Source organism: Mercenaria mercenaria, chromosome 1 (genome assembly GCF_021730395.1).
Source record: "Mercenaria mercenaria strain notata chromosome 1, MADL_Memer_1, whole genome shotgun sequence".
NCBI lineage: Eukaryota > Metazoa > Mollusca > Bivalvia > Venerida > Veneridae > Mercenaria > Mercenaria mercenaria.
The window spans coordinates 25,866,208-25,880,304 of record NC_069361.1 but is presented as its reverse complement, the minus strand read 5'-3'; the positions used below and the strand labels follow the sequence as shown (position 1 = coordinate 25,880,304).

Here is a 14,097-nt window from a genome sequence, read left to right as displayed (position 1 = left end):
CCAGATACAAACCAGAAACCAGTGATGATAACCAGATCGCTTTTGTTCAATGATATTCAATCCGAGGCTGCACGATTGCTAAATGCTTCATTTGCAGGAAATAGCGTTGGTGCTTATAGAACAGGGCTTAATTGTTTTGAGCGTTTTAGGAACATTTATGGTATGCAGTCGGTTTGGCCACCTTCCATAGAGCAAATAGTCATGTTCATCACGTGGTTTATCATTAAAAGGACATGGCGCCCTCTACAGCCCGTTTGTATGTCAATGCAATTGGGTTCCAGTGCAAGATGAGTAATGTTTTTGATGTTCCTAAGCATTACATTATTGAAAAACTCTTAGAGGGTCTGAAGAGGTCTGCCAGGATAAAAGAGTCTAGGTTACTAATAACTCAACATATACTGCAGCACATTTTGTTAGTTTTGCCTGCCGCGTGCTCAAATCTATACGAGAGTCATTTATTTGCAGCAGCTTACTGTTTTGCTTCCTTTGCTTTTCATAGAGTGGGTGAACTGGCTGTAACAAGCAAGAGATCAATTTCGAATGCTATTTTAATGTCTGATTTATAGGTAGATGAAAAGGAAGGTCATATACAAATTTCTATTCGGTATTATAAAACAGATCAAAATACGACAGGATCAATCTTAAAGATCAATAGGTCAGATTCTACTCATTAAGAAGACGTTTCCCGTTTGCCAGTTTTCAGTCATTTACTTGTGAATGAAGATGATTTTATAATTTCTTTTAAAGACTGTGAAAATATCATTTCTGATTTATTTACTGATGTTTTGTCTAAATACATTCGTATGTCGTCTTCACAATTTAGACGAGAATATAAGCAGAAATTACAGGTAGAGAAGGAGGAGGCGCACAGAAAACAAATAAGGATTAGACAGAAAAGAAAAAGTGAAAAGAAAGATCAAAATAATAATGACGAGGATCAGGTAAAAAAGTTAAAAAGGTAAAGTGTTCAGAGGAAGTTCCCAGTCAGCAGGAGAGTAAGAAGAAAAGTTTGTGTTGTGCGGAGGAAGATAAAAGTAATAAGGAAGGACAGCAGGTAAAGAAAAGCCGAAAAGTCAGTAAATCTAGGAAAGTGAAGAAAGTGAAAGCTAGTACTAGCAAGTCAGTAGATTACCCGTGTGGTTTTTGCCAGCAAGAATGCGTTGTTGATAGTGTTTGTTGCGATCTTTGTGATCAATGGATACATTTTGCTTGTTTAGGAATGACAGGAGAGGAAGAAGAATTTATAGCTGACTGGTTTTGTCCACAGTGTAAAGATTCTTGAATTGTGTTCCTATGGTGCTGTTGAAAATAGAAAGATTTTAGCTTGACTATTCAAAGAAAAGGCAAAGATATTGGGCTCGCCCGGGCGTCCGTGTCCGCGTTCGCGTCAGCGTCCAGATTTGGTTAAGTTTTTGTATGTAAGCTGGTATTTCAGATACCATTTATGGATATTTACTGTGATAAACTGATGTACATTGCACAGGTTCCATAACTCTTATTGCTGTTTTACAAAATTACGCCCCTTTTCCGACTTAGAAAGTTTTGGTTAAGGTTTGGTATGTATGCTGCTATTTTAATATTCACTGATGAGAATGGATTGAAAATTCACACACTTGTCATAATCTGACATGCACGGTGCAGGTCCCATAACTCTGCTTTTTGCCAAAATTATGCCCTTTTTTCCACTTTCGTATTCATTCAAATGACAAGGCTGTTGAATAGTCGAGCGTTGCTGTCCCCTGACAGCTCTTGTTCTAAAATGGATTTGACTGTGTCTTTTGATACCTACATAACGAATATCTTAAAAGCCTATGTTTGAAATCAATAAAATAACTTGAGCATTTATATAAAATGCATTTTACTGAATTGAACATTCTGCAAATTTGTTCCATTCATGAGTCGCAACTGAGCTTTTTCCTAACATATAACTATATTGTGAATAAATATATTGTTAGCAAGCTACTTTAAAAATCGTATAATATTATATCATGCTTTATATTTCAGTGTTACAGAAACTTAATAAAATACATGTACTTATTATCGTTTACGACGGTTAATGCTTATTCTAACAGGTAACTTTAACATGAATGCATGCATAAAGCAAAGTTTTATATTATCATATTAGCCTACATGGCCACTCTTCAGTCGATATATTCATGGCCCAGTCATCGTTTCATGAACAGGGATTAGCCAGCCACGTGTACACGCGAATACAAACCTGATCGATCCGGAAACAAAAGAAACTGGCTTTGTACACAGCTATTACATTATTTTCATACCTCTTGATTTTAACAAGGTAGCTGATACAAATAACATTCGAATGTCCTTGAAATAATTTTGTTGTTGTTGTTTTTTTTCGTGCTTTTTTTTCTTCTTTTTTTACCCCCAACTACTTTCTGCTCATGTGTTGTCTCTCTTTGAGACACAATTGGTATCGGAGATGATTAAATAACGTATTTATTCTAGATTTATCCCGCTTTCATTGCAAATTCAGTCTGCAGTCCAAACATATACCAGTTAGTCGAAATGGTGTTAGAGTCAACCTCCGAATGAAGATTATCCTGCTAATAAAGAACAGCAGGTGTAAGCCAGTGGCTGTATTTAAACCAACGTTTAAACTAAGAAAGTTGCACTTTAAACGTACAATAAATGCATGAAGCGATATTTGGAATAATAACCAAATGATAACAACCCAACCACCCTTAGGTGCAGTCATACTTTCATACTTTGGCACAGTGGGGGTAAAGCTCTACAGTTGGCCGCGATCAGCGGGAACGGAGAGTCGTCACGGGGTAAAGATGGGGGTGTGTGTGTGTGGGGGGGGGGGGGGGGGGGGGAAGCTACTTTTTATATGGGATGTGTCATTATACAACAGTCTTCTGGGGGAGTCGCCCATATCGGTTATCGGTAGCGGCAATGAATAATAATACAAACAAACTACAAACAATACCATTTTATTGTAATTTTCTTTCTGTATAAATGTTATAGCATAAACCAACAATGAAATAATGGGTATATATGATTATTTATGCGTCATGTAGCAGAGCTACAGACAGGGCACTAAACTAAGAACGTGTTTCGCAGGAGGTGTAGAATCTTCACTGCCTATTCGTACTTCTTCGTACGACAAAGCAACATCGGGACGTCTTGTGTGAATTGTATGGCCTTATCAATTCATTGGTATATAAATCAATTAATTTGTATATAAATGAAACATATAAAGCCGGTCCATATCAGTTCCGGAATAACTGAATGAAAACAAGAAAAAAAAACCCCATCTACAGTGTCTATTAACAAGTATATTTAACATTTAACTGTTGAAATAACAAATCATGTAATGTCATAAGTTGCTTTTTTAGTTCGTGACATGGTCAATTTAGTAGCGAAAATGCTTTTGATTGTACGTTTTTCTAATTTAAATTTGCCTCCACAAAAAGTAAGCAAAGCAGCAACCAATCACGAGCGGTTACGATAAATTGCCGTCCGTGTCGGTATTCAGTGATCATGCGGTATTTCATGAAAGTACAGTACGACCTTTATTCTTTGTATATTTTGTAAATATATTTACAATGTCTAAAATATAAATTTCCCAATTTATTTTCACAAAATTTTAAACCTTCAAAATTGAAGGTTTAATTTTGACCACCACAATAACTACTACAAATTCACTCCGTCGCAAACCGGATGTATATAAGCAGGGAAGATGTAGAAATCTGAAGTTCGTGGAAAATCGCTGATTTCTTTAAAACTACCTAAGTGATAGAGGTCAAACTTATGCCATAGGTTAATTACAATAATATTAATTAATTTAGTGTATCGTTTTAACCGTCCGTCCTATTATAGCTTCAAAGCAGATTTGGTGTTTTGGAAGTGTCGTACCTTTTCTTTTTTCTTACTATATATATGCTATACAATAAGGATACCGTTAGATGGGGCCTGTGGTATAACTGGTTCCCGTTCTCCTCGAGCAGTTTAGTTCGGATGGTCGCTGTTTCCAAAAGGATTCCCTTGTCTCTCTTTAGGCGGTGGCTAACGTCGCGTCGCAGATATATATCTCGGATTTGGCCGATAGCGAACTCCGAACATGAGTTATTATACTGGTTGGGAAACTGTTTCCGGACAGGACCAGTTTCCGGACACATGTAATATCCGCTTTATTCCATTGTTATTCGCATAATTGTTTCATCTAGATCATTTATAGATGTTTGTTCTTCAAGTCTACAACAAGCCACTATATTACAAGGCTGTATAATGTTAGGTTTTATGGTGATGCCTCACTTGTGTCTAAAAAACAACTTTCTGTCTTAACGGGGCATGAAGATAGCATCGCGCATGCGCAGTAGTTTACACTTGCCGAGGTATCAAGTGGGGAAGAACTAATTTAACTACATATTGATTGTCTACTGATAACATGTGCTACTTTTAATTTCACGGTAATAGTTACATAAAATGCAGGGCTGTCGATTTTTGTATTAATTTTATTTTATATCTATCAAGAATTCGTGTTAGACAAAATTCGAGATTTTATAGTCAACTTCGGTTTACTTTTGTAGCTACTATTGAACGTCGGGTTATGTTTCATGTGCATTTTTTGAGAGATTAATAATAAAGAAATGTGTAAAAATAGTTTACTTACTTATTTAGATATCAAAATAACAGCAAAACATCGTCAAAATATTTGTCCGGATACTTGTTTACTTCACGGGGAAAATAACTTCTTTTAGTGACCCCATTTGAGGCCTCATGGAACGCATATTTTACGTCACAACGAGATGCTGATTACAACATCGGATGCGGAAGGAGCTGAAGTTTGTGCAGTGTGGGCTTCATTTATGTCAAATATTTTTTTAGGGAATAATAGAGCCGAAATATGAAAATGTGTCCGGAAACTGGTTCCCAACCAGTACTGATATTTTTTATTGTAGTAATTTAAATCGATATTTTGTCATAGACGTTTGGCTTGGTCGCTGATTCCCAGGATCAGGCACAGATGTTTATGGCGAAAAGGAGAAAAGTTTAGGTTATAACACACTAAATAGCCAGCACTATATATTCTATATAAATTAACAGGTTTTCACAATGCTGCAGTACACACTTAGACCAATTTTAAATTTCTTTAACTTACATTTTCTTGTAGAGCAACATTTATACTGTAAAAATATACAAAGAAAAGTGGAGGTCATGTTTGATGCAAGAAAAATATTTCTGGTCAAACGGACACACCGTAATTTTTACACTGAAATGACAATCACAATTTAGGGTAGGGGTGTATGAATAAATTTCACATGTTAAATCAGTTTGGAGTCTTTTTTCAACAAGCAAATGCTACCAGTATGTCAAGTATAGGCATGCAATGTGATTTCAACCTGTATGCCTTTATTGATTTATTTTAAAGCCCTTGGGGCGCATATATTCAGTGCAAACTTTTGGAGCAGTCAGTTAGCTTTTTGTGGCTTTCAGTTTAAGCCCAATTTCGGGCATATTTATTGTGTGTAGCCTTTTGGGGGCATTTAACGAATTGTTTTAAAGTCGCCCTTAACGACTATTTATTCGGTGACTGGTTGACCTAGTGGGGTTAACATGATGAGCGCGCGAACCATGTCAAACCAGATCCAGACCGGGGAAATATAAAAAGAAGTAATCTGATATTTTTTGTAAATTTGCTTGAATAAAATGTGTTAAAACTTACATGACGTTTAAGTAATGTTTAGGTTGATGGGATGTCGAACAACAGAAATTCTTGAGTGAAGGCCTATTGATTAAATGGATTTATTCCAATACATTCTTTGCAAATTAATATATCAATGGTCAAAACACTGAGGGGATCATATGGTTGGCTTTCACTCAGATGTGTGTTGTTCGGCAAATGGTCGTCCTCGATTTTCCCAATAATGTCGGAATTAGGAAGCTCCAAGTTCTTCACTAAATGCAGTGTACTTAATCATCATCTATTTCTTAGATATATATCACCCACACCTCTTTGTCAAAGCCGTCAAACGGAGACGAATGCCCATTACCTCTTAGAATGCACTTTATATACAGACAGCCGCCAAAAGCTTTTCAATAACCTTCAAAACTACGATATTGACGAAAGCCTTCTTCTTTATGAAAATACGTCTTTACCTGACGAGGAAAGTGTCACTATTTTCAAAAGTTTACTATAACCACCTCCTTTATCATTCTGCATGTTCTCCAATTCTAGTTGTTTTGAAAAGTTAATGAACTAAGTCTTACTTCTCAACTCTCATTATCACTCATATATTATTGTATTGTTTTATAATCTCAGATCTCCTAATGCAGCTTTAGTGAATATAAATAAATTCTGAATTGACGGTTCGTTCATACAGAAAGAAAAATACTCCTCAAATCCTTTGCCACTGGTTTCAGAATAACTGCATTTTATAAGAGATGTCTAAAAAGTATTTGTCGTGTTTTCGTGTCGGCGGGGCGAAAACACGACAAGTAATGTATTTGTCACATGTATCTCAAAACGTATTTGACTTGGGGTCATAAGACATTAGGGATGAAAGAATACTATCCAGCTTGCGAATTTGTAAACCCGAGACTTTGTTTTTCTTCCACTTTGCAAGACCAGAGTTATGGCCCTTGACATAGTAAAAAAAAAAAAATTTGTGCCACATGTATGTCAAAATGTATTTGACCTAGTCATGAAACATTGGAGGATTGTTTTATAGCCTATAAAGGTTTGCACCGGTTGTTCTCTTTGGAATTCTACTCAGGTAGGCCAGAGTTATGGTCCTCCGCTAAGTGAAAAAACGCATAAAGTTCTTAAAAGTTTGTGTTGCAAACATCTTAAAAATATTTCATCTCGAGTCATAAAACCATGCACAGTGACACCTGTGTCCTATGTACACACATCTAGTTTAAATATCAAACAATTTTATTTATACATGGAGAGGAGGAAAAGTATAAATATATTTAGCAAATTGGTGCACTTAGCTATCACTTCACATAAAAAAACACCTGTAAATACGAATTTATTTTTTTATGTACCATTACTATTGTTTAATATGACTAATTTAGTAATGATTTATTGCATGTATTCGCAACATGTATTAAAACTGAGATTGGGATTTGTACCTTTTACAAGTTAGTTGCATGTTTGCCCATCTATCAGGTAGATATTCCTTTTTTTTCAATGAAGAATGTACTGAAGAAGTTCTATTATTTGACTAGTCCTTTAACACTTTACATACGTCAGGATTATCCCCAGGCCCTTTCAGCCGGGCGCTTAGCCTTTCTCATTTGGCTTATTGGGATGACTTATTTTACGAATGTCATCCCTCTAAGCCTTACCCGTAATAATTGTAAAATCTTAACATAAAACAATTAAAGAATATATAATTAACTAAATAACACCTAAAATCAGTAGAATGGTAAAGGATTTTTTTTTATTAATTCCAGTGTGTTTTTTGAGTGTTTGTGGACTTCCGAAAAACCGTAAAATAATTATTCCGCAATACGACTTATTATTAGGCAAATGCATAGTTGTTTCTTCATAGATGATTCATGTAAAAATATATAATTAATCTAAAAAGCAATCATTCTTTAATGTTTTCTTGATTTTTTATGTGTTTTTAAGTGTTGTCCTGCTTTTTTACTACCATCCACGATATGACTCTGTGACAAGGATGGACGTACCGGCGACAATAACTATCAGAACCCAACACTCAACACAATATTTACAAATTTATTTACATAAAATGGTTATTAACAATGAATAAATGATAAATAGAAAAAAACAACTGATTATAAGAAAGAAAAAAGATAATCAGAGTTCAGTATCTCTAGATACAAAGTTCTATCACTGACAGTTTCGTTGTAACGTGACGTGGCACAGATGTTTCAGTTAATTTCGAACTTTAAGTAGCACAAAAATACAACATATCTTCAAGTAAAGTCCCTTTAAACCGTGAGTACGTTGACTCCGTTTTGGCTCCCTATGATGGTAGGTGATTGCATCCCTGAGCTGACTTCAGAGGATAACAAAAATCATCGTCTTTGCGGTTTACGGCACAACGAAATGGGACGAAAGCTCTGCGCTGGGAAAATCACATCCAGGCGAGTGAAGACAAGTGAACCTCGGGTATTGTACTTCCGGGTTATGACACCACCAGGTAAAATCGTCTGGCGGAAGAAGCTAAAATATATAACATATGGTAAGCACCATAGCAAAACAAAAGATGAAATGAAATTCAGCAGGTACACAAGACATCACTATTTAGCAGTCCGTTGCTGGTATTATTTGAAATCTCCATAGTTATCCCAACAATTTCGCCATACTTTTTCAATTAGATATAAAACTGAAGTTGATTGCTATCACATTTAAAACATCCGCCAGGATAGTAGATAAAATCTCTTGCACAACTCCCACAAAGGTGGCAGGAGGCGGCCATATTGAACCATGTGACTGAAAGTAGTCCAAGATGGCACCTTATTCTAATTCAAGTTCTTTTTTACTTCTCGTTTAGGACAAGACCATTATTTTAACTGGGAACCATGGAATTGCACTGGAGATTCCATGTGCACCGCCGTATGAACACATCTACGGGTGTCTCGATTGTTTTTGTACTTGTAGCATGTGTAAATGTTGAGTTTTGCTCAAACCGGGGCTAGAGGGCGTGGACGGTAGCATACATTTCCACTACCGTCCATGAACAGGCTCAACCAAACCGAGCCTGTAACATTTTCGTTTCTGGCGTGTTGAGTGACCTATGGAGTTCCTGGTTTCTATTTATCATAGTGTGCGGCCGTAAAAAGTCTCCCCTTGCATTCTGTCAGAGCTGTTCTATTTCGATCTTTTCAGATCGTTCAGCATGGCATTTATGTTGTTAATGGTAATGTTTAGTTTTTCAGCTTAAATATTTCGGCTTTGGTGGGTCCAATACTTGTGAGTATTGTATAATCACCCCTTGGATAGCCATCCAGCTGGCTTACGGAAGGTCGGTGGTTCTACCCAGGTGCCCGCTCGTGATGAAATAATGCACGGGGGGTTGGGGGGGGGGGGGGGCACATGGGGTCTTCCTCCACCATTAAAGCTGGAAAGTCGCCATATGACCTATCATGTGTCGGTGCGACGTTAAATCCAACAAAAAAATTGGATATGGTGCTTGCTTTTTAATTTTGTCTTTTGGCAGGTTCTGTGATATGCCGGCTCTGAAACTCCAGTGTTTTTAGTTCTGCCCGTTGTTTCCTCGTTTAGAGCAAGTCCATTATTTTAACTGGGGACCATACGTCGCTCTTTATTGAATTGCAAACTAGTATATCATTAAGGTTCAATGTGCACCGCCGTATGAACACACCTGCCGGAGTCTATAAATTGTTTTTTGTAACATGTGTAAATTTTGAGTTCTCTCAGTATTTACCATGAAAGTTGACATTACAGTGAATTGACTTATCACGAAGTTTACTTCATTATTATGCCCCTCTTCGAAGAAGGAGGGGTATATTGTTTTGCAGATGTCGGTCGGTAGGTCGGTCGGTCTTTCGGAATGTAGACCAATCCGTTTCCGGATGATAACTCAAGAACTCTTGGGCCTAGGATCATGAAAGTTGATAGGGAGGTTGGTCATCACCAGCAGATGACCCCTATTGATTTTGAGGTCTGTATGTCAAAGGTCAAGGTCACAGTGACCCTGAATAGTAAAACGGTTTCCGGATGATAACTCAAGAACCCTTGGCCCTAGGATCATGAAAGTTGATAGGGAGGTTGGTCATGACCAGCAGATGACCCTTTTGATTTTGAGGTCAATATGTTAAAGGTCAAGGTCACGGTGACCCTGAACAGTTAAACGGTTTCCGGATGATAACTCAAGAACGCTTAGGCCTAGGGTCACAAAAGTTGATAGGGAGATTGGTCATGACCAGCAGATGACCCCTATTGATTTTGAGGTCAGTATGTCAAAGGTCAAGGTCACAGTGACCAGGAACAGTAAAATGGTTTCCGGGCAATTACTCAAGAACGCTTGGGCCTAGTTTCAGGAAAATTGATAGTTAGGTTGGCCATGACCAGCAGATGATCCCTATTGATTTTGAGGTCATTAGGTCAAGGTCACATTGGTCAGGAACAGTTAAACGCTTTCTGATCTTCTTGTCCAAAACCATAGGGCTTAGGGCTTTGATATTTGGTATGAAGCACAATCTAGTGGTCCTCTAGCAAGATTGTTCAGATTATTTCCCTGGGGTCAAATATGGCCCCACCCCGGGGGTCACATGGTTTATATAGACTTATATAGGAAAAAATTTGAAAAACCTCTTGTCCAAACACACAGGGCCTTGGGCTTTGATATTTTGTATATGAAATCATCTAGTGGTCCTCTACTAAGATTGTTCAAATTATTCCCCTAGGGTCAAATATCATGGCTCCGCCCTGGGGGTCACATGGTTTACATAGACTTATATAGGGAGAAACTTTGAAAATCTTCTTGTCGAAACCACAAAGACTATGGCTTTGATATTTTGTAATGTAGCATCATCTAGTGGTTCTCTACCAAGTTTGTTCAAATTATCCCTCTAGGGTCAAATATGGCCCCGCCCCAGGGGTCACATGGTTCATATAGACTTATATAATCTTCATGTCCATAACTTACATCATTCAAATTTGGACCACATGTATAGTTTTGAGTGGCAAGATGAACCTTGACATGAGTTGACCTTGACCTTGATCTTGACCTAGTGACCTACTTTCACATTTCTGTAGCTACAGCCTTCAAATTTGGACCACATGCATAGGTTTGTGTACCGAAAAAAAAAACTTTGACCTTGTTATTGACCTAGTGACCTACTTTCACATTTTTGAAGGTACATGATTCAAATTTGGACCACATGCATAGTTTTTTGTTCCAAAATAAAATTTGACCTTGATTTTGACCTAGTGACCTACTTTAACATTTCTCAAGCTACAGCCTTCAAATTTGAACCACATGCATAGTTTTGTGTACTGAAATGAACTTTGATCTTGAGATTGACCTAGTGACCTACTTTCACATTTTTGAAGGTACATGCTTCAAATTTGGACCACATGCATAGTTTTTTGTTCCAAAATAAAATTTGACCTTGATTTTGACCTAGTGACCTACTTTAACATTTCTCAAGCTACAGCCTTCAAATTTGAACCACATGCATAGTTTTGTGTACTGAAATGAACTTTGATCTTGAGATTGACCTAGTGACCTACTTTCACATTTTTGAAGGTACATGCTTCAAATTTGGACCACATGCATAGTTTTTTGTTCCAAAATAAAATTTGACCTTGATTTTGACCTAGTGACCTACTTTCACATTTCTCAGGCTACAGCCTTCAAATTTGAACCACATGCATAGTTTTGTGTACCGAATGAACTTTGATCTTGAGATTGACCTAGTGACCTACTTTCACATTTCTGAAGCTACAGGCTCGACATTTGGACTGCATGCATATTTATTTTTGTGTTCTGAAATGAAATTTGACATTGACTTTTACCTATTGCCTACTTTCACATTTCTCAAGCTACAGCCTCCAAATTTAAAGCAGATGCATAGTTCTGTCTACCGAAATGAACTTTGACCTTGAAATTGATCTAGTGACCTACTTTCACATTTCTCAAGCCACAGCTTTCAAATTTGGACCACATACACTTTGTTTTGTACCGAAATGAAATTTGACCTTGATTTTGACCTTGAGCTAGTCTTGAAATTTGGAACATTAAAAAATGGCTCAGTGGATGGCGCCAAGATCTCTCTGTAATCTCTTGTTAGGTTAAAGGTCAAGGTCAGATTAAACCAGAATGGTAGAACTTTTGTTTACAGTGAGCATATAATTTCTGTTCCTTGTGCAATTACTGAATGCATCAAGGGGGGCATTTCGTGTTCGACGAGCTCTTGTTCTTATTAACTTGTCTCATGCAGGTGTACGAGTAAATGCAGGATAGGATTAAAATTTGTGTCACTGATTGATCTCCAAGACTATGTCTAAATGATATGAATACACTGGAATTTGTTGCAGGCTTAAAATCGCTTATTCTAGTCTGCCATCTTGTAACTACCCCTTTGTGGTGTTTTATTGAAGATAAAAACATTCACATCTTACACAGTTCAAAATATTACAGTGAACTGATTGCATTTTTGTGTCCCCACCCCCTCCTCCCATGAGTCCGCCCCCTATTTTCAGAGTTATGGTCCCTGAAATAGTCAAAAATGCACATTTTCACCTTGTGACGCGCCTAGCTTAAAAAGTTTTTCATATAAATTTATTAAACTTTGCATGTGTCTTTATCATGATATGAACTCGCGCACCTCTTATTTTTCATCTGAGCCCGCCCCATATTTCCAGAGTTATGGCCCCTGAAATAGTCAAAAATGCACATTTTCACCTTGTGATGCGCCTAACTCAGAAAGTATTGCATATAAATTGATTAAACCTTGCATGAGTCGTTATCATGATATGAAATTGCGCACCTCCTATTTTTCATCTGGGTCTGCCCCCTATTTTTAAAGTTATGGCCCCTGAAATAGTCAAAAATGCACATTTTCACCTTGAGACGCACCTAGCTCAAAAAGTATGTAATATAGATGGTTGAAAACTTGCACGAGTCTTTATCATGATATAAACTTGCACACCTCATATTTTTTGGCTGGCTCCACCCCCTATTTTTAAAGTTGTGGCCCCTGAAATAGTAAAAAAAATGCACATTTTCACCTAATTATGTATCTAGCTCAAAAAATATTTGATGTAATTCATGAAACTTTGCTTGAGTCTTTATCATGATGTGACCTTGCACACTTGGCATTCTTCTTGAGAAACTTGCGCTTATTACAGAGTTATGGCCCTTGAAATAGCCAAAATAGTGGATTTTTTGTTTGTGATGCTCACAGCTCAAAAAGTATATGGCCTAGAATAATGAATCCTTTTCATAAAATGTTTGTTGAGGCTATACTCCATTAAGACTGCAAACGTTTGAATTATTGCCCCTTACTTGTGACAAATGTACCAGTGGGGGGCACACCATTCTAGTTAAATCAAGCAGTTGGTAATTAAGGTGAGTTAATGGAAGGTTAATTAACACTCTTTTTGCAACAGAGATGTTCTGTGCAGTAGTGAAATCTTTAAAAGTCTTATACTGCCACTGGAACATGACGACAAAGTTATAACCATTTTAGGGACTCTGTCAGACTGTAACCAGGTTATTTAGTAACTCTCTGAAAGATGGACAGTGGAATGATGCTCCACCCGAGAAACGTGTCAAGACTTTTTCAGTCCCAAAACATAATAAGTTTTGTTTGACCACGTAGACAGAGTTCTTCGTGAGAAATCTAATATAAACATCATAGCACAGGAGGCATATATTATGTTTTGCCACAGCAGGACATTACAGTGGTTGTAGAACAAAAGTGCTCAAGACAGGAACAGATCAATTTTTGAAGCTAGGGAAGATATAATTAGAGTGTTGTTTAAGCAGAGAAGAACAGAAATTGAAAAAAGTTAAGAAATTCTGAGAGAAACGTTTGCAGAAATGCAACGGAAGGAAGCAAAACGAATACTGAAACTGGAAGGTTTAACAAATTCTATAACTGAATGGGGGCTGTGACAAACAGACAAACAAGAAAACGAGAATTTGGCAGTATACAAGTCACAAAAAGAAAATACTGAAAGACTGAAAGCCCAGCTGTTGTTTCGCAACCAAGTTTTGAAGAAGAAAACCAAGGATGACAGTCTGAAAGATGTATACAAGCTATCTAGGTTAGTTGATGGAAAACGTGTACCACTCAATTTTGATGAGTTGTCTACCAATGTCAAAATGCTAGTCCAACATGCATTCAGCATAACAGAGTGGTGGCCCAATTATCGTTTGAAGAGAAATCAACAAGAAATTTAGTACAGACAATGGGATTAAGTGGTCCAAAGGTGTTGTAATTTCAAAGGTATACTCCCATCAGTTTACCCGACCCTTGTTCCAGTTTTGCGTTATGTAGTTAAGCTGCTACAGTTCAGATGTTTTGCATAGAGCATATACAGTTTTGTTGCAATTTTGCATGAACTGCTATCGCATATCTTGATTTCAGGATTGCTGAAGATTTTGAAAGTTTATCTTTTTAACT

The 14,097-nt window shown here is 37.1% G+C and overlaps 1 protein-coding gene across 1 annotated transcript; it reads left to right on the top strand.

Moving 5' to 3' along the window:
* Window positions 1–803: 803 nt before the first annotated feature.
* Window positions 804–1,282, top strand: LOC128555250 (uncharacterized). Its single transcript, XM_053537075.1, has 2 exons — window positions 804–941; window positions 992–1,282. The coding sequence occupies exons 1-2, from the start codon at window positions 804–806 to the stop codon at window positions 1,280–1,282; spliced, it is 429 nt and encodes a 142-aa protein (XP_053393050.1).
* The last annotated feature ends 12,815 nt before the right edge of the window (window positions 1,283–14,097 follow it).

Bases quoted from the DNA above. Each gene is read 5' to 3' on its own strand.
- LOC128555250 (XM_053537075.1), top strand. From the start codon at position 804: ATGTCGTCTTCACAATTTAGACGAGAATATAAGCAGAAATTACAGGTA. The intron at 942-991 runs GTAAAAAAGTTA...CCCAGTCAGCAG, and splicing joins ATAATAATGACGAGGATCAG to GAGAGTAAGAAGAAAAGTTT.